Source organism: Anopheles gambiae, chromosome 3, assembly GCF_943734735.2.
Source record: "Anopheles gambiae chromosome 3, idAnoGambNW_F1_1, whole genome shotgun sequence".
NCBI lineage: Eukaryota > Metazoa > Arthropoda > Insecta > Diptera > Culicidae > Anopheles > Anopheles gambiae.
This window is the reverse complement of record NC_064602.1, coordinates 66,938,482-66,963,017: the sequence shown is the minus strand read 5'-3', so window position 1 is coordinate 66,963,017 and position 24,536 is coordinate 66,938,482. Positions and strand designations below refer to the sequence as shown.

The following is a 24,536-nucleotide window of genomic DNA, read 5'->3' as shown; positions in this document are numbered from 1 at the left end:
TAACCGTCCTGTCCGACGTGGACATGCCGACCTATACAGACTTTCAAAACTTTATTCAATAAAACGCAGCCGGATAAGTCAGGCCTCGCTACGGAGGGACGATCGATTCTAGACTAGAACTCAGGACGGGCATGTTATTACGTCGTGTGAGTAGAAGACTGTACCACGGGACCGCCCCACCTCAATAGCCAATGCTTTAGATCACGCTTTGTTTAAATTATCTGCTTGTTGGTCATTCAAAACCTATGAAAGATAATGGAAGTTTCGAATGTAGGTAATAGATACAAACATTTACACAAATCGAAGACAAGTCATACCAACATACCAACAAATGATTAAGCCAATATCTCTTAGAATCGTGGAAACCAACAAACCACCTCCGGCATAAATTTTTCGCCTCAAACATTCAATTCATCGTGATAGAAACAATATCATGTGAATCATATGTCATCGCCGTTTTCATTCTTAATAATTACTCCCAAGCAACATCGTCCAATCGTCACCAATAAACAATCGCACGCCTCCACCCGGTACACTAATCCATTTCCGTACCTTCTTAAGCAATGTTTACATTCGACTCACGTGCCGCCAACCGACCGAACGCATCGTTCAAAAAGTTCGCGGTAACGATAGTGCGAAAAGTATTTCCAGCAAGCCACTTCCGCCACCTCGGTAGGTCATTGTCGGACTTTCGACAGCAGCAGCAGCAGCAGCATCAGCAACAGCAACAGCATCTAAGGACAACCGGTGTCATCTGCCTCGACTGAAATCCATGCTGATATGCCGCTCGCTCGTCTTGCCTCGAGGTCCATGACTTTTAAAAAGTCTCCGCGAACATATTTTGCGCATTGACTCGTGACTCCTACACACGCCTCACGATATCGTCACGTTCGACCTCATCTGGACACTTCCTGCAACAAAACACGATCGGCGGATGATCATCAGCTGGTGCAAGAACACATACGTCTACCGATCGATTCTTAGCCCCTTGCGACAAACGCTCTGACGTCGCCAACGGTGAGCCTCGTCTGTGCAGCCCAACCCGACCGACGACCGCGGTGCTGGTGGCAGTGGTGGTGGCAACGTTGAACGAACGATAAAAAAAAAAACGCACCACTGCAGTCGGCTTTCGCTGCGCCCGTCGCTTGGGTCGGTGATCAGAACATTTAAGCGAACCCCCTCGAACCGGGCGGCCAGTTCGCGGCCAACCGAACAGCGATACGCACGCACTTTCGGTTTCGTACCTCGGCAACTTCGGTGTTTCGGTTGCCACTTCGCCATCACGCTCCATCTCGCAGGGTCGCAGGGCTACCGCAGGACCTTCTTGTGTGATCAAACAAGCGCAAGAACTTGCTCCTTTGATAAAGGCAAACAATTACCCTCGATCGCGCTGAGCTGGGCGTGCGATAGGTGCGCACATACGCGCATTTGATGACAAGTTGAACTGTGATCTGTTGGTACGAGGTGTTTTGCAACAAGCAAATCCTATTAGTGTAAGTGCAATTTTAGTGAATCTATGGTTTAAAAACCGAAAAACTGTGATTTCAAAGGACTGATTTATAGAAAGCTACTGTGAAAAGTATCATCCACAAAATATTACACACGATAGACTTTAAGTTTAAGTAAATATATGCTAACAGCTTCTTCCATAGGGTAAGTAAAGAAACTTCTAGTGGTATAAAAAACAACTACTCATGTGTCAAATATGCTGAACGCGAAATACACAATGACTTCACCCAAAGCCCTTTTAGCCCAAGCCTCGATTGTGAAAAAGGTGTACAAATTATAATGTTCCATTCGCCTAATAGATTGTTCCTAATCGCCTGCACGTGGGGACGCTTTTGCAGCACGATAAGCACCAAAGCAGCATGCAAACTGCAGTTTAAAACCGTTTTTTTTGTTCGTTTGTTTGCTCTACCTCTCTCGCTCTTTCTTTCGCATTGACTTGTCTAATTCGCGGACATTGGTGGACGAGAATGTCAAGTTCAACTGGTCTGGTGTGCGTCAGTTTGTCTAGCGCGTCGTTTGGATCAGGTTACAGATATTCTATACTATCCTTTCTCATTAAAGTATTACCCTGTGTGTGTATTAAAACGAAAACTGTACCATTTATGGGTTTCATATAATTTTCTCCCAAAAACAGTATCGTTCTATGATCATCGTTCTACCCTGATTGATCTGTATAGTGCGCTGTGTTTGATTGTGCGTTATCAGTGCAGACAAGCGTGCAGGCGTAAACCTACACGGTTGCGTGACACGTCTGTTTGCCAACAGCACACACCCATTAGACGCTATCGGGGTTGTAGTTTGCCTTGCAAAAATTGTAGCACCCTCCATCACGAGCAGGCAATTAATGAATTTTGGAAATTTACTTCAGAGATTGCAACTTTGATAATTTGTTATACTTATGACTGAAGGATTAGTTTCAATTTTTTTGAGAGACATAGCAAACTATCCTACTGATCGTTAAAGGTCTTCCGATCGTGTCGATCTAATGCTACTTCGTTTCCCTCTCCTCTTTGCGGGTCTGCAGCAACGGACTGCTTTACAAGACCACATGGTGCGCTAAAACGGTTTAAGCATATGAATCAAGTAGCCCGCGCGCAGAGTAGCATTTCCTTTCCTGTGCCGTGCGAAAAGTGCATATTTGACAGTGACATACTTAGGATTTGTGGAGCGATCGGTGGCAGTGGTGGAGCGAACCGAGGCATGATGCAACTAAGTGCAGAGATTTCTTGGTAGACAGTTGGGCGCTGTAAACGCTTTGCTTATGTTTCACATTCATGTGAAATGCAACATACGAAGCGCTCTCTTGGAAGCTTGGGTGTTTGAGCATTGGGTGGTATGGAATGAATTTATCGAGGTCTTTTTGATGGTTTAAGTGCAACAACAAAAATGTGACAAGATTCAACGGAAATGGGTATTGAGGTATTTAGTATATCAGTATTGAGGTATAAATAATTGATAATCAACAATGTCCAATTTATTTTTTAGTATAATAAAGCACATTTTAATTAAAGATCCGTCCTAAGTCGTATGCTAATTTCAATGACAGTCCCCCCGCAACAAGCATCTGCTCATTTACTCGTACACACACATATACACTCCCAGCGCGCAAAAAGTGCAAAACCAGTCCAGCACCTAGCCCCCATTCCGAGGACATTGCAACCGGGAGCTAATTGACCCCCGCATAGTGGCCAACACCACGCCCGTTCGGCGCAAAAGTGATCGCCGCGGAAAAGAAGCCTTTCCATATCATCCTTAATAGACATGTTAAATGAAATGCCGAAAGAGGGTCCACTGCTGAAATGACTCTCGGCAATTTTGCTTCTTCCCTCCCCCCTCAACCCAACACTCCTTCCGAAAATGAAGGAAAAGTGTCCCCCAAGCGGACAAAACCACAGTGACGAATAGCTGGAGGGGTTCGTGAATTTTGTTGTATTTTTTGTTATTGTTGCGCCAACTGATGGCGCTGACATTGGCCACTCACTACTGATACGAAGTGAGGCGACAATACAACCGGCGGGCAAGCCCCTATAACTCTGGCGCACACACTTGGGCACCCCTTTCCTAATAGTAACCACACTCACCAAAAAAGGAGTAAATTAAAATCGGTGGAATGGAAGAATGGAACGAGTGTAAAAAAATGGGTAAAATAAAACAATCACCCATTCTGTAGATTTGCAAAAGGTACGGAAATTATGTACAACGTTACTAAAGAAGTGGACGGCGCTCGAGACCCCGAAAACTGGTTCCCTACCACCCCATTGATCGATCGCGAAAGCGGAAAGCAGCGATCGCCGGTGCAGCCTCGCAAAGTAGCATTAAATCATCATTATTCTTCCATCATGTTGTGCAGTTTTTTTTTTTCTCTCTTCATTTCATTGTAGGCCTGTTCACAGTGTGGAAGAAAACTTCCTCATTGTCATCAGCTGTCAATCAGGTCTGCGCAAGGGCGCAACAGAGAAAGGAAGAGCATTGGACGAGCCTCCGTACGTTGGTGCCTCGTCGGTCGCTGGATCTTTTGGGATTCATTTCGATTGCATTGGACCCACCAAATCAATGAGCCCAATGAAGAGGGAATTCGGCAGGAGGGTCATTGTCTCGCTAACCTATCATTTCTAACCTTCCCACCCCCCTCGGGGTAAGGCCAAGGATTGGTCGACCTACCCTACCTACCGGTCCGTTCCCTTGGGTGCAGGGAACCTTCCAACACCGCCTCTATTGCGGTAATGATTGGTGAAAAACCTGATTTGACACGTCCTTCAGCGTGTGTTTGGCTGGGAACAGGACGGACGGAGAAAACTGGTTTTGACCGGTTCCTTCAATTGAGATAGATCATGATCTGTACAGTGAAGGATGATATATCTCCCTGGCGTGGCTGAGACGTCGTGAGGTCACACAAACGCCGCATCAACCAATTTCGAACCGAGCACCATGGGATTCAATCATGTGAAGGTCAGCTAATCTTGCTATCGATCGTATCTATGCTCCCATTTCACTTATCACTAAACCCAGCAGTGGCTACACCCTGGAACAAGCCTTCATCTATTAGCCAATTCTCGGCATACCGTAGTGCAGCAGTGAGGGACAAAAACTCACCAGATATGCTGCCAGTTGACCGGTCTGTTATCACAAACTAAAACCCAAAAGCTACCCTGACCGCTCACACACCCCACTCAGTAAAGTTCGTGTCAGTACAGTTCGTCGAAACCTGCCCGACCAAGACAACCCGACGACGGTGCCACCATTCACAACCTCCATCATCGGTCAGGTTCGAAGATGAATCGCGCAAACAACGGAAGACATTTGACAAATTTATTGGCACGCGATTTGGCCGCAATCTGTCGTCAGGTGTGTCTTCTTTGCGCCGGTGGCTGTGTACGCAAGTCCCGTGACTTGCCGGGCCGGAATTTCCTCGATAAGATAGGTCCGAGCAGATAGAGCAGATGGATCCATCGGACTCAAATGGCCAAGTAGCAAATCAGCAGCCGCTTTAGCAACAATAAGACACTCGTAAAGTGGTCAATTGTTTTACTCTCCTACGCAACCGCATGGGGCGCACCGTATCGCATCCCGCAGCCCGTTTGTAATCGTCCCACGGCTATCTTATCAGTTGTTGTTAAAGCTTTTTAAGGAGGGGGAGACCGTAAAGAGGGTCGCCTCAATTGCTTCACACACGCTTAACCGAGTGTATGAGTCGTCCCTACGCGCCCTACCTACGATGATCAAGATCGAAGGTATTCGGCTAGTATCGGCCCTACCTGAGAGAATATCAACCGTTCATTCAAACAATGCGCGCTACTATTGCACTAATTAATCACAGAACGGTGATACCGCCTGCGTTATCGGCACTGTGCTGCGATTGAACAAGATTGATTCATGCTGTATGTAAAAATGATCTCATCTCGCTTAAACTCGCAACATGGAGCTAAGGTTATATAAATGAATCACATCATTTTATGTTGCCCATTAGAATACGTTTTCAAATTCTCTTTCAATTTTACATGCACCTTTCCGTACGATAAATTCAATCACCCAGCCACCAGAATGGCTGTGAGCAGTTTTGGTCGGCTATTTGAACAGCTTTCCACATCGACCCATTCCCTTGCCGGTTACTGTATCAAACCCAAATAACAGAAGGTTATTAACAAGCCCTCTCCCCTCCCAAATAAACGGTTGCACTGGTACTGGTACTGGCGAGACATTCAGCTGGATGGATCACTGCAGGGGGTTTTGCACTTGAAGTGGAAACAGATGCACGTCAATGGTTTCCCCCTACCCTGTTACAGAACAGGGTATAGCTAATCTCGGCCTGGAACGCTGGAAAATCTAGACACCACTTGAGGTGAAAATCCACATGCCTGTGACACATTTCCTCGTGTGAGATAAAAGATATTTTGCAGCTTTCAAACAGCAGTTGCCCTTTTTGTCCTAAAGATTCCTAACTAGTAGTTTGTTTTAACATGTAAATCTTTTAGTAACACGTAAATTAATGTGAACTTCCTCTTCCAACAATGCCCCAATTATGTACAATCACTCAATATTACCCTCTGTTGTTGTCACTCTCGCTGTCGAGTGGCTTGGCAAGTCCCACTCGAACTGCTCCAAAGTACAGCAATAACCCCTGTGCCCTGTGGCTGAAGAATCCTCCCCCGCGTTCGTTAACAAGTGGCACACTGGTTGAAAAAAAGAAGGGTTAATTTGTTGCGAATAATAAAAAACAAACAAGAAACAACAGACAATAAACTTCAACCAGCGTCGCAACCATACCAGACGATCAAAAAGACCTGTGACGTAGTCGTATTTAGTAGAGAGCGGGAAAGACCGGAAGGAGTATGCCATCAGATTCGGTGGATGGTGGAGTGTGGGTGCTACCCAATCCGTCAGCGTGACATATCGGCAAAGAGATAACGCACCCGTCGATGGTGCTTATTGTCCAATTGGTTTGCAATTACTATCAGCTATTTGATACGCTCCTGGGCGATAAATCGGGCACAGTCGCGAACGATCGCTTCACCGGTGCACTACGGCACACTAGAGCTCGATACACTGCACAACGTGTACTGCGGGCAAGAGATCGTGGGTTTTGCGGTTTTGGTAGCTTTGGTGCTTAGGTTAGTAAGCTGCAGAAGTTAGCAGTTACTAGGCAACAAACTTTCTAGTGACCTGTGATCGTGATCGTGTGCGTTTGGCATATTGGCAGTTTGAAGTAGTTTAGTGTTTCTTTTCTAGTACAGTACAAAATTAACGTATTATTGTGTGTGTATATTTTTGTTGACAGTACGAAATATTGAACGGAGCTCATCATGGGTGAGGAAAAAGTAAAAGATGACCCGTCGGCACCATCCGCACCGGGATACAGTGTTGGTGACTTTAATTCTACGTAAGTATTAAATTACAACCTGTGCGTGATATAAAACATAAGAAGATTTCATTTCCTAATAGATCTATACCGGAGTTACCACGACACTTTCTTGTGTGAACATCTTATTTCATTGCTTGTGAAATGTTTTTCAACAACTCTCACACCGTTCAAATAATCTATCAATCTGTACATAGTCACTCGGGTGAAATAGAAAACTAGTGGCAGTTGTTGACAACCCTTGTGCACAATGAAACATGTGATTGCGATTGGGACATTATTCATTAAATCTTGCCAGATCTATAGTATATTGAAGTATTGAAAGAAGTCGCCTAATTCTTTAAAATGACTTCAATTTAATGCTTCTTTGTCCATTCCACAATTTATTACCTGTATCGATTGACACATTATTGGCCATAAATCGGGTTATCTACGGCATCGATCAATTAAACCATAAACGAGTCAGACTCAATTTGACGTCCGTCTTTTGCGCCATCAATAACGATGACCACACTAAAACTGTTATGACCCAGTAGCATTGATCACTTTCCTTGGCACTTGGGTGTTTTACCAGTGCGCTGTAAACTACCCCAGGGTTGTTATGAAGATAAGCAATCTGTCAATTTTAATACACCTTCAATACAAGATAGCGCTACAGGGAGACAGGCCCCCTTGGCTTTACTTGCGCTTCAGCATATGTTTCTAATCAATTGTATCTATTGCTCTTCCGTTCATTCTATCTTCTCCCTTCAGAACCAAACTAGCCGAATCGCAAATCATCTCCGATGCCGAGTACAACCCGTTCGAGCACCGACAGATCGACAAGCCGAACAGTACGACCGGTTCGCTGATCCACCTGCTGAAGAGTTCGCTCGGCACGGGCATTCTGGCCATGCCGGTGGCGTTCAAAAATGCCGGCCTACTGTTCGGTGCGATCGGTACCGTCATCATCGGGCTGATCTGTACTCACTGCGTGCATATACTGGTAAGTGTGTTGGAGTGTGGCGGTTGTTTCTTTTTTTGTTTTGCATTGTATATGTAGCAGTAGCTATTGTAGTTAATCAGCTTCCCTTCTCCCTACAACCGGAGATGAGATCGCATGAGAATGATTGATTTTTGGTGGCCAGTGGTCGGTGGATTTTTTTTTCGCCAGTCACTCCCAACAGCGATACAATCGTGTATGACACAAACGATGGTGGCAGATGAGTCATGTGTGTTATGCGCACGACACAACTGTGGCACGTGGCTGTTATGGATGCAAATTCATAATTACACCAAACAATCACCCATTCAATATTGTTCTACAGTAATAAGAACCATTTAATGGCAATTTTAGGGTATTTTTTGTGTTTAATATTTCGTATTCTTAACTTCCTATCCTTAAAATCTCATTTAAATTTTGTTAATTGTTTGCCAAATGTTGATCAATCGGGTGAAAATTTATGTTTCTTGAATGTTTTTACGTGTTTTATAAAGTTTGCTTTTAGTGTTGAGCTCACTCGTAAAAACCCTGTAAAGTCCATGCCACTTAAGCCTTTTTGCGCCATCAACCTTTCCCACTGGTTGCGAATACAGCTAACGATGCGCACGCACTAGCCACCAGTAATCCGGTTACCCTTGAAGCTCGAGAGTTCCATTGGCTTTCGGTTCGCACCGAGCGCCACGGGTTCAAGTGCACGGTCTCGGGCGGCATTTCATGCTTTCACGACTTACGCCTTCATGTTCTCCGTATCCTTTCTCAAGGTAATCCTTACGGTGCCGGTTCTTCGATCTTCGATCGAACATCACAAACCGCTTCTCACAACCGATCGCATGCATTTGGCCCATGCCGCGCTTGCGAAGATGTTTCAATGCGGAAGCAAAACTGTACACATAAAACAGCGAAACCTGCCCAACGCTTCCAGCTGACCGGACGGTGCACTAACCTCCACCATTCCCGAGAGCGGCCCTTTTATGCCGCGACGAACGGTTGTTGCAACGTGCGCCGGCAACGTTGGAGGATCAAGCGATCGATATACGGTGTGATAATTTATACTACCGCTACTAAGCCACTAACAATTAACGATACACTACCCAGTAACGATGACGTTTTGTTGCTTGTCCTTCTGGCCAGTGGGGACAGTTGCGCGCCACCCACCCGACGGTATGTCACCACCGCGCTGCCTCTTTCGATAAGGTTAATGAACGATGGAAACGGTAACGCTTCGCTATCGGGGTAATAGGCGTCTCAATAGGATGATTTACCCCTCCGATTCACATGATTTATGCCCACTGGCGCAACGTGTGTGAGTGTTTACAGTGACGAAAGTATGTACCACCGCCTCTCTCGGTGGAACAATATTGAGATACCGCCGTGTCATAATTAATAATGTCATTATTTATCGTTCCACTCGTGGCCAACGATGGGCAAAGATTGTATTGTTTTTTGTTTGCTTCCCCGGCACGGCAAATTAATCGATTTGTTATCATGGGGGTGTCTCGTTGTTTCTTTTTAGGAACGCTATCCCCACTACTACTGCGTATAGGGCTACAGCACCGTTACTACTTGAACGATTGTTTAGGGTAGTTTGGAACCATTGAAGAACGTCCGACTAATCTTTATTGAATTTCAAATATTGATCATCTACTAAACACACGCGCGCTGTCCACTAACGATAGGATCGAGCAGGTTGTAATCAGCAGTTGTTAGTCATTTCTATTATCTCTTTCATCGCCATGTTGTTATTGGCTTTAGCACGCTGATATCGTAAATATCTCTCATTGGTAAACAAAAACAACATCGATTGGGTATTTTCTTCTGTGTCTTCTTTGGAACAACATCTTCCTTAACCTATGCCTTTGTTTCAACTCATTTTAAAGCCCTCACAGCAGAGCATTGTGATTTATTGCAGTAGCAGTAGTCATCATACCAGAATAGTCAAACCGGCATTATGGGGGGACTTTCCGCATAGAAATCCAAACGCGTCCGTCCTTGTAAGAGCCAGGGTTGTTCCAAAAAATGATGACTAAAGAAACCAATTCCCATACCAAATGTCCCTATGAAGCAAGGACTTACAATCCGTGTTACTTGTAAAGCTGGTTACATATTAATATTCACTCTAGTTACCTCATGCAATGATCATGCTGTCATGAATTTTGTCATGAATTTCAAAAGATCGTCTACCCACACTTCACTGAATCGGGTCAGAATTCAGCTTCATAAAAGGCCTCAACGATAATAAAATCGAAACAGCCCATAAACAGATACCGTAACCTTCGGTTAAAACGTGCTATCGGGTTAGCTCTTGTTTCCGGAAACACACAGAACCCCGTACGGAAACGATATGTCTCGTAGAACCATAAAGCCGTGGGCACGCAAATACACTGTGTCACCGAGCCACTGGGACGACGACATCGGGTTTCCCGTAACCTCGAGACGGTCGAGCATCTCGAAGTGTTTACTAATTCCCTATCACATATGTATCTTCCGGACGACAGGTAAAAACATCCCACATGGTTTGCCAGCGGACAAGGATACCGGTGCTGGGATTTGCCGAAACAGCTGAGCGTGTCTTCCAGTATGGACCAGCAAAACTTCGACCTCTGGCCGGCTTTTCAAAGTGAGTATCTGTTCCCCTTTTGCACGGTCAATAGTTGCCGCAAACCCGCGTTCCGCGGCCCGTACACGCGTTCAGTGCACGAAGAACAATCGGGTTCCATCGGGTGCGACGACGTGATGATAAGCATTTTAATTAATTACACAACCGATATGCATATGAATGACAGCACGACCCTGCGTCGGCTTCCCGCTTGCGCACGGTTTTGTTTGCACGGTCTAACAGTAGTGCACAATGTGAGTGCCGGTGCAGGGCATCTTTACACGGCACAAACACACACACACACACACATCCGATGGCATTCACCTGAAGATGATCCATCGTGTAAGACCTTCCCGTCCGTCTGTCGACCGACAAACAAGAAGCCGCCTGCCCAAATTCAGCAGCCTGCTGTACTTGCCCGGCGCTCCGGTGACATAGAAAACTAGACCCCCGTACCTCTGGTCGTATCAAGGTCGGAATATGAAATTACCAGCATCGCGATGTAGTTGACAGTGCGCCAAATTTGTGTACCTTGCCCCTCAAAAAAAAAAAGGTCGATCTACTACTACCGTGCTCGATCGTGCGGAAAAAAACACAGCCGATCACAACTCTTTTATCACATCTTGCGATATGTTTGCTTATGTTAATACGCTAGCATTCGCGGCCACTAATTAGACTCTCCCGCTGTATTTGCATATTGACAGAGCCTTCGTTGACTATGCCCTGATGGCGACGTACTTCAGTGCCGGGTGCGTGTACATCGTGTTCATCGCGACGTCCTTCCACGATGTGATCAACCACGAAACTGGAAACGATTGGAGCGTGCGGATCTACATTCTGCTCACGATGATACCGATCCTGCTGATCGGCCAGATCCGCGAGCTGAAGTATCTGGTGCCGTTCTCTGCCCTCGCCAACCTGTTCATCGTGGTCACGTTCGGGATTACGCTGTACTACATCTTCAAAGACCCGCTGGAGTTTGATGATAAGCCAATGTTCTCCTCATTTGGCACGCTGCCACTGTTCTTCAGGTATGATGAGATGATCTGAAGACTTAAAGAAACTTGTTCTAATTTCCCCTTTTTTAATGTTTCAATCCACAGCACGGTCATTTTCGCGATGGAAGGTATCGGTGTAGTCATGCCGGTGGAAAATTCGATGTCCAAACCGCAACACTTCCTGGGCTGCCCCGGTGTGCTGAATACGGCCATGGGAACCGTAATTGTTCTGTACGCCGTGATTGGATTCTTCGGTTATGTGCGTTTCGGAGATGAGTCCAAGGGAAGCGTTACGCTCAATCTTCCACTAGAAGACTCGTAAGTATTGCGATCAGTACATCATCATTGTAAGGATCTTTTGCAACAATAATTCAATTTTTTCCTATTTTTTTTTTTTTTTTTTGTTCCAGCTTGGCAGTGGCGGCACAGATTCTAATCGCCCTAGCCATCCTGTTCACGTTCGGCCTACAGTTCTACGTACCGATGGACATTCTGTGGCGCAAGATTCAGGACAAAATACCAAAGAACAAGCACATGATCTCGCAGATTGCGCTGCGCTCCGGCATCATGATCATCATGGGTGGCGTTGGATTGGCGGTGCCCGAACTTGAACCCTTCATCGGGCTGGTCGGAGCGGTCTTCTTCTCCAGCCTCGGTCTGTTTGTGCCGTGTGTCGTCGAAACCGTGTTCCTGTGGCCGAACGAGCTGGGCAAGTTCCGCTGGGTGCTCATCAAGAACGTGATCTTTGGTGCGTTCTCGATCTTTGCTCTCGTGGCCGGTGCGTATGTCAGTATTAAGGACATCGTTGCACTCTACACCGACGATGAAGGACACACGGAATAATGGTGGATCGAGCCGGTACCAAGTACGGAACATCCCTAATTGCTGAGCACACTAGCAATAGTGGAATCCTTCCGCGGAACAAAAACAGTATACACCGGTACTCACACAGTGCGCGTGGCACACTGTGAAAGGGTACAAGCGTAGAAAATAGGCTATTATTTTACGATCGTGACACTTATCGTGGTGTGTATCTTAAATTAAGATACAGATCCGATAGTACCGCCGAAAGAACAAAAGTGTGACATGCGTGACATGGCGTTGTTGGGTCATTCATTGGCGCAAGGAAGTGTTTTGTGCTATGCGAACAACGCGCGGCATCGATTTCTATTTATGATTGAAGCGTATGTTTTTTTTTCTTCTCTATAACTTACTAGCCATAGTATAAATGCTGTTTTATGTGGAAATAAATCTGTTAATAAAATAAAGAAAAAAAAACCAAGCCTACTAATTTACACAACAACCAATTTTAAGCAATATGGCCGTTTTGTGTCAAAAAAAACTGTTCGATTTGGCCCAGTAAGAAGATCACACACTAGTAGACGTTTTTAACGAATCTAGTGGAACGGGTTCTGCTTCATTGTATGTGTGATCAGGCTAAAAAGTCGCACTCTATTTCCGATCCAATACCGTTCAAATTATCGCACAAAATTGCCTATAGAGATCGCAATAAACTGTCGTTCATGAATTCCTCGGTCCAAAAATCATGTTTATAAACGACATACCAAAAAATGTTCTACAATTCACATAAACGATCGCTCGAAGTATAATTCGCATGAACGACGAACAAGAAAGTGTTCATAAGATTCGGATGATGTTTGCTTTAAATATTGTTCCTACGAACATCCTTCCAAAAATCTTGCATAACTTCCTGCAAACGATCACTCCAAATATTGTAGTTATGAACGAAACTCCAGGTATTGTTCATAAGTTCCTATGAATTGTCGTTGGAAGCTGATTCCGCTCGTTTCAAGGAGCGATTGGATTCAAAATACTTTTTTTTCTTCACTACTGTGTGGGCATTTATTAATTCCTTAAAAGTACCTGAGCGTAAGCAGCGTAGTCTCCATTGTTACTGGCACTGGTGTTAAAGTCTCTAATCTAATCCGAACCGAACCTATGTCAGTCACGCTTCCGAAACTATCATGTTTCAAAAACTGATGTTAAACCAGTACCGTCTCAGGAAATGATACGGAATACATCCTGACCCAATAACTAGTAAGGATTATGTTCCGGTCCACGAGCTAATAAGGCATCGTTTTCCTGAGCAAGTCCTGAAATAATTCATTTTCACGAGTATGACTATATTGAAAAGTATGTGAGCACTCCTCAAAACAACTCTGAGTAGTAATTCTACGCACAAATTGTATTCAGTGATGAGCACAAACACTTACGCTTGATAATCGTACAACGTGACAGAGATGATGGAGCAGCATGGTTGGAATTGTTTTACAACGGAAAGAAAAAGAAATCCCCTATCAAAACCGGTACCAAAGCTCATCAAGCTACGCACTAATACAGTACAACAGTTCCATATTACACATTACACCATAGATACTTCCATCGACCAGTTAAAGCAGTTGGTAATCGAACAAGCACACACTTACAGCTTCCTGTAATCGCACGGCATCGTGTACCGTTGTCGAGGTTTGTTTTTTTTTTCATTCTCGCTCAGTTTTAGTTGATTGCCTTATCTTGAACGACATGCGCTCCCGCTTCCCTATCGCGCCTATATCCGAACAAGATGCGTCCAAGCAGCCGTAGCTCGCAGTTCGCGTACGCTGATCGTCGTCAACCGTTCTGTCAAACGTGATCCGCGTGCGTGAGGGACTGAGTGCGTGCTTGCGTACGTCACGCGTGTCAATTGTAAACGATACTTCAGATCGGCGATCGCTCCGTGAATGTAGAAAGCGCCAACACGTGCCACACGCAATGGAACTTCAGAAGACCGACACTGAGTCGAAGTAGGATTTGTTCGTTTTTTTCTCCGTGTGTCTAACCCTTGGATTGACAGATCCAGATCGTCACTGATAATCAAAACAAACCTCCCCACGGGGGGCGGGTTGGGTTTCCTGTTTCTCGCATCTTTCAGCGGCGGGCTTTCCGATGAGGAGTACGAACCATTCCGGCATCGACGCGTAAAGAAACCAAATTCGTGAGTAAAACAGTGGAAATAGTGAAGTTTTGTTTGCTTACCGTTACCGGTACCATTTTCTCCCACCACCAGTACCAATGGCACAATCATCCACATGCTCAAAGGATCGCTCGGGACCGGCATCCTGGCGATGCCTTCCGCTTTCCGCAACGGTGGGCTGGTGTTTGGTGTTATCGGCACCACGCTCGTGGGACTAATATACGCGCACTGCGTCTATTTGCTGGTAGGTGGCCAATAACACACACGTCGTTGGGTGATTACTACTTCAAGTTCCCTGGTTTTAGGTATCAACGTCACAAAAATCCTGCAAACGGACTCGCGTACCGGTGCTTGGTTTCTCGGAAACGGCTCAAAGTGTGTTCCGGCATGGACCAGCACCTACTCAACGATTTGCCAATGCCGCCAAGTAAGTGGGAAGATCTTACCATTTTAATCCGAGATTATCTTCAAGAACCACCTCTTTTCTCAACGATTGTTTCCTTCCGCAGGGCGTACATCGATTACTCCCTGCTAATCGTCAGTTTCTTCTCCGTTTGCGTCTATCTGCTTTTCATTGCGACAACCCTGCGGGACGTGATTAACAATGAGCTCGGCATCGACTGGGACACACGCATCTACATTCTGCTGACCGCTGTTCCGCTAATCTTCGTTACACAGGTGCGTGACCTCCGCTATTTGGTGCCATTTTCTGCTCTTGCCAACACACTCATCTTGGTCACGTTCGGTATCACGCTGTACTACATCTTCCGCGAACCGATCGACCTGTCCAATCGGGAGCTGTTTCCGGAAATAACCGCACTGCCATCGTTCTTTGGGTAATTGGGAAAATGATTTTCCTTCCCCACCATCAATATCTAACATTTTGCGTCCTTTATCTCAGCACGGTTGTGTACGCGGTGGAAGGCATTGGGGTGGTCCTCCCGGTCGAGAATAAGATGAAGCACCCTCAGCACTTCCTGGCCTGCCCGGGGGTAGTCAGCATCGTGCTAAGCTTCATCACCGTCTTGTACAACGTGACCGGATTTTTTGGCTACGCACGTTACGGTCCCGGCACGCGTGCATCCGTTACGCTCAACCTACCGAGCGAGGAAAAGTAAGAAACGAACACGATTTAATAGTTTGTTTACGTTAATGAAATGAATTACGCACTTGTTTCGAAAGGCTCGCTGTATCCACCCAGCTGCTGGCTGCCCTTGCAATCCTGTTTACCCTTGGCATCTACTATTACGTACCGATGGACATCCTGTGGCGCAAGGTGAAACATTACTTCCCCGTCGAACGGCACAACATTGCGCAGATTGGCATCCGCTTCGGCATCCTGGTAGCGATGACCGGGCTGGCACTCGGTGTTCCGGAGCTCGAACCATTCATCGGGCTGGTCGGATCGATCTGTTCCGCAACGCTCGGGCTGCTTACACCGATCGTACTGGATACGGTTTTCCGTTGGTCAACTCCCGGTGCGTTCGGTGTTTTCCGGTGGCGGATGGTAAAGAACGTAATCCTGATGGCGTTCGGACTGTTCATTCTCGTCGTTGGGACGTACTTCAGCATTAAGGATATCGTGGAGATCTATGGATAAGGCTCAGCAAGAAAACAAAACATGTGTTGTGAAATAATAAATATTTCATTCATGTACCTTTAACAAACGCATTTATACTTAGTCAAAAGGACCAACGAATAATTGCGTTACGAACTGTTCTTTCAAACTAACTTGTGCAATAGTCCGCTCGCGATCGAATTGATTGCTTTACGTTTATTTGCCATCCCGATCGATCAACCTCTCAAGCTGCAGTCAATCGTCGACACTTTACGTGCGTTATAATCTCTACTGAAAGCTTACAATAAATACATGCAATTGGAGTAAGTAGTATTGGCGATAGCGATATAACTGACTGTCCTCATAAGTCGCTGATGGGGCACGGGGCGGGTTTTGATCTACTTTATAGCTCCGGTGTGGGGTGCTCTGGTGTATGCCTTGCCTTGTATGCAGTAGTAGTAGTTGCAAACTGGATCAATACTGGATTGTAGGTTTGTCTTTCCCTTCACTACGCGGGTTTTTCTTTTTTCTTGCTTTGTTTGTCACTACATCGCACACCAGTATGCACCCTCCACGACCGTTTTTCTGTCATACAAACGCGCACAAGCTACCCCTTTAGCTAGGGGCTCATTGTGGAAAGTAAAGCTAATGGGTGTGTGAGTGTAAAACTTACGAGCTAGGGATAGAGATGTACGAAAACTCATCACGATTAAGACTAAACCGCACACGGAGAGATAGATAATATGTGCTGCACTTCCCGTTCGCAAACCATACGCCGGTCAATCAGATAAAACATTGCGCGCACCTCACACACAACACCAAGAAGCGAGGATGCGCTGACATGCTGATTCAATTCTGCAGTACTTAAGATCTAAGGAGAATTATTCTCTCGCGCAGGGAACCGAGGATCGGTACGTGTCACGGGGACGGGACATGGGGGGGACGTTTGTGGCGCTGAGGCTAAGGAGAAAGCATGACGAACGTTGGTAGCTGTCACCCACGGATATCGGAGCCAGCAAGTGGTGTGGCGGCTATCAGCGCTCTCTTTCCAAACGCTGTTGCTCAAATTATCAAAAAAAACTCTAATCCTGAATGCGGAATGTGTCACTTCCTTCGGTCTTTCGTCCTGTTTTTCCGCTCAGACTTTCGCGCTCTCTCCCTCGCTGTTCTCTCATCCTCATTCGCACACTTTTACCTGATGCACACATACTAATTTAAAAACAAACCTATCGTCCTTCCGCACGAATAGCGCCGCGCCACGGGTGGTTGTCTAGTGCTTACACTTATGTTTTCTTTTTCTTTTTGTTCTTGTCATTGGCCGCGGGCGTCGTTTCGGCTTTACGCTTTTGGTTCGACTTTTGCGCACCGCCACCGCCGGCTCCGACGGTGCCACCACCGGCCGCCGCATTGCCGCCACCCGTTTTCTTCTTCTTCTCCAGCCGTTCCTTCTCCTCGAGCTCCTGGTTTTCGCGCTCGATCAGCGTGATCAGCGTGTTGCAGCGACGTTGCAGCTCCAGCGCGGTACGCGACTTCAGGAACCAATCGAACCGGAACTGGGGTGCGGTCCGGACCGCCGCCCGTAGCTCCTCGTACACGTTCTCCTTGTCGAAGCCCAGCTTGTGCAGCATGCACACCAGGAAGCGGTCCTCCTCCTCGGTGTAATTTTTGCCCTTGTTGTTGGCGTACGCAATGCGCAGCTGGTGGAATGGTGCACGGTATCTTGCCATCTGGGGAATTGAGTGGGGAAGGAAAAACAAAAAAAGAAAGGAAAAATTATTAATATTGCGCACCCGTTCAGCATATACATAAATGCGATTGCACGGAAATGTCTCCTCACCTTACTGTCCAGCGCACGTTTGATCGAGGCACGCCGTTGGATTTTCGCCTCGCCACGCTCTATCTGGCCCATTATACGATCGATGTCCTGCAGCTCGTGGCAACGCTCCCAGAACACCGTACTGTACTCCATCACCTCGTCCGGCGATTTGCCTTCCACCTCACGCGCAATGTTCTCGATATCATCGCGGCCATACTTTTCGTTTGCCTTGATGAATTGATTAAAGTCTCGCTTCGTCCAGTTGGTGAAGCCCTGCGTCAGCAGCGATTCCTTCTCCACCAGCTCCTCTTCCGTCAGCGGTTCGGCTTCGTCAATTTTGCGCTGCTCCTCCCGCTGCACCTTGTTCGCCTCCGCGCCGAGGTCCGAGTTTTTCGGCACCTTGTAGTTCACCGTCTTGCGATAGTGGTAAATCTCCTGATCGAGCAGCTCGAACAGCCTCGGCGGGAAGAACTGAAAGTCCTGCACGATCGGTTGCTTCGGTGGGCGGGGCGCTTTCGGTGCTTTCGGTTCGGCCACGCGCAACGCCTCCTTGAAGTAGGCATCGACCGCATAGTTCGCCTTGCGCTCGCGCTTCGGCGGCTCGATCCACGAGCCGAGCGTTTGCAGCTTCTGCTTCTCGCGGTAATCCTCCCCCTCGAACTGGTACACCGACCGATTCTCCAGGTTGTCCGTGTCGAGTGTGAAGCTGCGCAGCGAGCTCTCCCCCAGCTTGTCCAGCTTCTCGTTCTGCTCCTGCGTCTTCTCTTCGCCCTTCTGCAGGATCGCGTCAATGTCCTCGTCCGTAATCTCCGAATCGCGCGACTGGAACACGTGATTCGCACCGAACCGAATGATGTTCAACATTTCGTCCTTGTTCAGCTGGGTCGTCTTGTTGTCCACCAGCCGACCCTGCTGAATGACGAGCTTGTCGAGCTTTAGCTTCACCTCCGCCCGCTCCACAATCTTCTCCTCCACCGTGTTCTCCGTGATGAGACGGAACACGCGCACCTGCTTCTTCTGCCCGATACGATGCGCACGGTCCATCGCCTGCAAATCCATCTGCGGGTTCCAGTCCGAATCGTAGATGATGACCACGTCGGCGGTGGCCAAATTAATACCCAGCCCACCGGCACGCGTCGACAGCATGAAGATAAACTTGGTGCTGTTTTCCGCATTGTAGTCGGCAATCATGTTCGACCGGTCCTCGTGGGGCGTTTGCCCATCGAGCCGACAGTACTGGTAGCCGCGCCAGTGGCAAAAATCTTCTAAAATGTCCAACATGCGCGTCATCTGGCTGAAGATGAGCACGCGCGAATCCTGCTCCTGCAGCTTGCGCAGCAGTTTGTCCAGCACCACCATCTTGCCGGCGTTCTCCAGCAGATGGTAGTCGGTCGTGTACGGTGGGCCCGGTTCCGCACCGTCGAACAGGTACGGATGGTTGGTACACTTGCGCAGCTGCATCAGAATGTTCTGCAGACGCATCTTCTCCACCTTGCCTGCCCCGTTCACCACGTCGATGTCCTTCATCAGGATCTTGGTGTACCACTCGCGCTGCATCTTCGACAGCCCCACGAAGATTTTTACCTCCTTCTTGGGCAGCAGCCGCTTCTCCACCTCCGACTTGAGGCGGCGAAGCAGGAACGGTTTCAGCACGGCGTGCAGCCGCTCGATCAGCGAGTTATCGCCCATACACTGGTTCGCATCGAACCAGCTGTCGAAGTCGTCCGCGCTGTTGAAAATGTCCGGCAGCAGAAAGTTGAGTAGCGCCCAAAGCTCGTGCAGATTGTTCTGCAGCGGCGTACCGGTCAACAGCAGCCGGTTGGCCGTTTTGAACTCGCGCAAAATCTCGGACAGCTTCGATTTTTCGTTCTTGATACGATGCGCCTCATCGATTACCATGTAGCGCCAGTTGAACTTCTTGAACACGGCCTTCTCGCGGATGCACATCTCGTACGACGTGATGCAAACGTCCCACTCACCTGGCATCAACACGTCGCGAATGAACGCGGTACGCGTCTCCTGGTCTCCGATCAAGCAAACGGCCCGAATCGAAGGACACCAGCGTCCGAACTCGTTCACCCAGTTCTGAAGCGTCGACTTCGGCACGATCACAATGTGCGGGCCCGGATTGTTGCGGATGTTCTTGAGATACCCGAGCAGCGAGATGGTCTGCAGCGTCTTGCCCAGGCCCATCTCGTCCGCCAGGATGCCGTTGATGCCGTTCTCGTACAGCGATATCATCCAGTTCAGGCCACGGATTTGATAGTCGCGCATCTCGCCCGCCTTGATGTATGGCGGAGACTCCTCGAAGCGGAACTGCGTCTTCGCCTTCTGGTTCGTTTCCGCTAGCAGCTCCTCGTCCTCCTCCTGCTCCGTCTTGCGGTGCCGATGGTCGCTGGAATCGGCATTCTTGTCCACCTTCGGCTTACGGCCCCGCGGTGCCTTCGGTGGGCTACTCTTGCTCGGGGCCGAGTTCATGAAATGGGCAAAAATTTCCGTCTGCTTGAGCAGGAACTCGAACCGCTTACCGCGGTCCGTTTCCAGTGTCGCATCGTAGTCCGGTTCCTTTGTGTTTGACGAAGTGGTGTCGGAGTTGGATTCATTCTATTTAATAGGTTAACAATATTAACAATATGAATAGAATTAATGAAACGAAGCAGATGAGTTAATTATTCGCTCTCCGGCACGCAAGCCAAACGCTGCGGAAGCTTTGCATGGCCCCCATTCTTTTTTTCGCTACGCTTGCTTGCCCAACACAAGATCTGTCAGATGCACAAGCGTCCCATCGCGTACAGCGCTCCGCATCTGGGGGCTACCAGCAGCAGCACCACTGTCACCACCTTTCGGTAATAGTTTTTCACTTGCATCATCCGCATCCCACGCCACACTTACCGAGTTTTCGTTTGTATCGGTCGCCTCTACGGCATTTTCCTCCTCTTTGGACATGTTTTGCAACTATTTTCCGGCTAGTAAACACAATTTAAAACCCCGCAAATACGTATGCCTTGCAGAGAGAGACCAAACTTCAAAAAAAAAGAGCGGCGAATGCTGGCTGTGTGTATCAGTGCTGCCAGATGGGCAAACAGCGACGGCCTGCCCGCGGATTATTTGGATGATACGTTCCGCTCCGGGAACATCACATCCGATCCAATCCGAGGCTGGCGATTTGTTGCTACAGGGCTACTGGCTGTATCCCTTGAACCTCCTGTTTTTAACCATTAGCTCTACGACCGGCTACCCGGGTATGATTTTCATTTTCAAAGTGAAATAACTTTTTATTGAAAAATGGTTGCTAATTATTTTTTCAGCTATCTTTAATAAATTTTCATTCTCATAAAAGGCAAACGTTAAACTTACTTTTCAAAAATTAAAAAATATTTTATTTAAAATAAATTATTAGGATACCCCTTATCTCTAGGAATGGTTTACCCGGTAATCCCATACATTTTGTATGAAGAGTAATACTTTTTCATTTTCAAACTTGAGAGAGTTTACACGATTTATTGGTCAGTTCCCATAATTTTTTGAGCTCGTCTCACGAATTATTCATCGTATCCCATAGATTTTTAGTTCGTTACTATAATTTATTGGTATCGTCCGATTGGATATCAATACAATTGAATCAAAAAATTCTGGGAATCGGCCATAAAATCGTGGGAACGAACAAAAAATATGGGAACCAATCAAAAATTGGTGAGAACCAACTAATAAATCATGGAAAACTCTGTAATAACTTTGAATGTAATGATTTTTAAATTTTCAATTATGATTTAATGATAAAGGCAATACAGTAAAAATTCAATAGTTGAGCGCTTTTTAGTTGGAATGCATTTTAGTTGAACGCTCGATATTTGGTTGATACATCAATTAAAAAGCATGCTTTTGTATGGAAAACTCAGTTTTTGAAAAAAAATACACAAATCTCATGGCTTGCCTAGAAAAATTTCAGTGTTTTTGTATGAAAAAACGTGCTAACTAAAAAGCACATATTCAATAATCAGCAGAGAATCAGAATTTAACCAGTTAGTTCAGACTGTAGTCTTTTTATTTTGATGAAGAAATGGGAATTTTAAAGAATTGTATATTATTTTAAAAATGCATTATGGTTTAATTTTCCTCATTTTTGCTCTTTTCTAATCATATTTCCATTATAAGATTTATAATCATATTTTTTTATAACATTGACTATGCAAAAATATAAAACAATAAAAAATAATACAATCCCAAGTGCCACAAATCCACTAAACGACCACTAAACGGCTTCTTAACGACTCAAGTTCTCTACCTAAACGGAATATAGAAAGACTTCGTTTAGCAGACGGCAAACGACTCATGCATTCTAAAAATAGCGAAAAAGCTGGTGGGGCTCGCTGTTGGTGGGATACCCCAACCAGTTGAGCTTCATCGCTTGGAGGAGAGCTTTCTCATTTCCTCTGTACTGTTGTATGGTTTCGCATTGAAGTTATGTATCGCTAGAACTAGAACGGCGATACGATTGTTTAAATACTTAACTCCAACGGAAACCACCATCACTGAAGCAAGTGAGATTTGAGTAATGGTCATTGGTGTTGATACCCACGTATCTGACCACACGACCATTCATATAGATTTTTGCTCAGAAAGTTAGAAGGCTATATAGGGGTCATGATAAGATGAAACTTGTCGAAACACATTGCAAGAAAAGGATAGCAATATAATGATGAGTTCCCAAGTAGCCTTAAGAAACTCTATTTAATTATTAACAGTTTTTTTAAGGCCTTAAAAATCAAATAGAGTTTCTTAAGAGAATATGACATTTGCCAGCGTTACAGCATAACGATGTATTCCGTTACCCTCGTTTTTTTTTTTTTATCGGGTCAATATAACACACAGTGTTTTTCAAATTTTATCTACACCATTTCCAATTTATTCAATATTCGAAAAATCATTTTCTTATTTATATAATAATGCGTATTTATTTTCACACCAAAATATTTGTGTTGCTTAACTGTACGAAAACTATGTGTTTTCTTTTATTCCTCTACTTGAATCTGCGGTAATAATAAAAAAAATAAAAATTTAAAAAAAATCATAGTTTTTAAGTAATACATGTGAAGAGTTTGATAAAGGGTACAGGTGGTCCCCGAGATACACGGTTAATGGGGACCAAAAACGGCCGCAAAATACCGCGTATCTCGAATTTCCGCGTAAGTCGAATCTCGTGATTTCCAGCTAAAATATCATAAATTTTCGTGTAATTTTGCAAGTAGGGGGCGGTTTTAGTCATTTTATGAATTATTTGATATGATCCTGACTGAATATAACAGTTTTAAACATTTTTAAAAAGTTATTAACATTGGATCGAAACGGAAATGATTTGGCAATTTACAATTGATGTGTCAAAACAGTACAATTTTCTCAAAGAACTGTCAAATTTAGAAAACCGTGTATCTCCGAATCCGCGTATAAGAGGTACCGTGTATCTCGGGGACCGCCTGTATGCAATATTAGCAAATGAGAAAAATCTTCATAAAAATATTTATTTTCTTGGGCAAAATAATATGCTCTTGATGACGATCATTTTTCAACATCAACAAAACCAAGCGTCTGCGACAATATCTATCAGCTATTGTTTAATCTGTGTATCATCGTGCTTTTACAACAGGTCAGTGTATCGATATTACCATTCTCTTCACATGAGCTACATAAGTTTTATATTTCGCAGCATTTTCGATTCCGATAGCGTTTGGACATCATGTTTTCCGTACACGGCAGCAGCTGACCTCCACGATGAAGATTGACGAAATCCGCGTAATGAAAGAAAATTGTGTGATGCGGTTACCTAGTGAAATTGTGTTTTTATTCAATAAACGAATAAGTGTTTTATTTATTAATTTATTTCACGAAAATATAAGCACATTAAGCTTAACGAAGACCTTGCATGTCCCTAACGAAAGAGAAAGAAAAATACAGCCATCTCTGTCGATTTTTTCGTTAATTTTGATCTTTTTCGTTAAAAATACCGGTTAAATTTTAAGATTTAACGAAACATTGACGAAGAAAGGAAAGCGTTACGCAGTGTTTTAAGCCCTGGAATTACTGCTGTATGGAAAGCTAAAAGTAATACTTTTAGGCATACTTTTAACGGTTTCTTAACAGGATTGTGCTACTTGGGTTGTAATACGCCATCTATTGATCAAACCAATGAAGCTGTGGAGCTTTCATTTTTTTTTCTATGGATATTCAATTGTCCAGTCGTTTAAGCTTAATCTGTGGCGCTTGGGATGTTTTATCCATTTATCATATAATTTGAATTGATTTGGAAACCTATAAAATGATTTTCCTGGGTATTTTATTCAGTTATTCTCATAAAAACTTGCCTCACACTTTCTCCACAATTTGTATTTAGAAACGTTTTTTACAATGTTTTTGCCTCAATTAAAAATGGCAGTACTATAGTGTGGGACTCTTTTGTAACGCAAGTACCACGTCGGTTCGTCGGTGCTTTCAATATATTTTACGTAAAACAGCAGTAAAAACTTGCATTTAAAAGGCGAGTTGTCAAACTTAAATTATACAAAAAATATTAAAAACAGTTCCATATAAAATGTATGAGATACCCGGGTATTCCGGCAATGAAGATGAAGGTGAAAATTGATTATTCAGACAACGGTTTATTATAATTTAATTATTAATGAAATAATATTGTGCAGAAATAATCATATGCCCATCACTACAATTTTCAAACGTCTGCAAAAACATCGAAAA

At 45.3% G+C, this 24,536-nt stretch overlaps 3 protein-coding genes across 5 annotated transcripts; 2 read left to right on the top strand and 1 right to left on the bottom strand.

Annotated features, from left to right (window-relative positions):
- Positions 1-1,226: 1,226 nt before the first annotated feature.
- On the top strand, positions 1,227-12,723 carry LOC133392801 (proton-coupled amino acid transporter-like protein pathetic). Of its 3 annotated transcripts, none has more exons than XM_061654360.1 (7): positions 1,227-1,653; positions 6,785-6,886; positions 7,619-7,850; positions 10,343-10,464; positions 11,148-11,474; positions 11,547-11,759; positions 11,852-12,723. In XM_061654360.1, exons 2-7 carry the CDS (start codon positions 6,810-6,812, stop codon positions 12,282-12,284), a joined length of 1,404 nt encoding a protein of 467 aa, XP_061510344.1. In that variant the 5' UTR covers positions 1,227-1,653; positions 6,785-6,809; the 3' UTR covers positions 12,285-12,723. The 3 variants fall into 3 exon arrangements, with proteins under 3 accessions (XP_061510344.1, XP_061510343.1, XP_061510345.1); XM_061654359.1 differs by lacking the exon at positions 1,227-1,653 and adding an exon at positions 6,458-6,617; XM_061654361.1 differs by lacking the exon at positions 1,227-1,653 and adding an exon at positions 6,487-6,685.
- Positions 12,724-13,809: 1,086 nt separating this feature from the next.
- On the top strand, positions 13,810-16,114 carry LOC1272504 (proton-coupled amino acid transporter-like protein CG1139). Its single transcript, XM_061654362.1, has 7 exons — positions 13,810-14,245; positions 14,374-14,436; positions 14,509-14,659; positions 14,721-14,842; positions 14,925-15,251; positions 15,317-15,529; positions 15,598-16,114. Exons 1-7 carry the CDS (start codon positions 14,214-14,216, stop codon positions 16,013-16,015), a joined length of 1,326 nt encoding a protein of 441 aa, XP_061510346.1. The 5' UTR covers positions 13,810-14,213; the 3' UTR covers positions 16,016-16,114.
- A 60-nt stretch (positions 16,115-16,174) lies between these two features.
- On the bottom strand, positions 16,175-20,887 carry LOC1272459 (chromatin-remodeling complex ATPase chain Iswi). The gene is made up of 3 exons (XM_311417.4): positions 20,682-20,887; positions 17,811-20,393; positions 16,175-17,700 (listed from the first exon to the last, which is right to left on the bottom strand). The coding sequence occupies exons 1-3, from the start codon at positions 20,733-20,735 to the stop codon at positions 17,257-17,259; spliced, it is 3,081 nt and encodes a 1,026-aa protein (XP_311417.3). The 5' UTR covers positions 20,736-20,887; the 3' UTR covers positions 16,175-17,256.
- Positions 20,888-24,536: the final 3,649 nt, after the last annotated feature.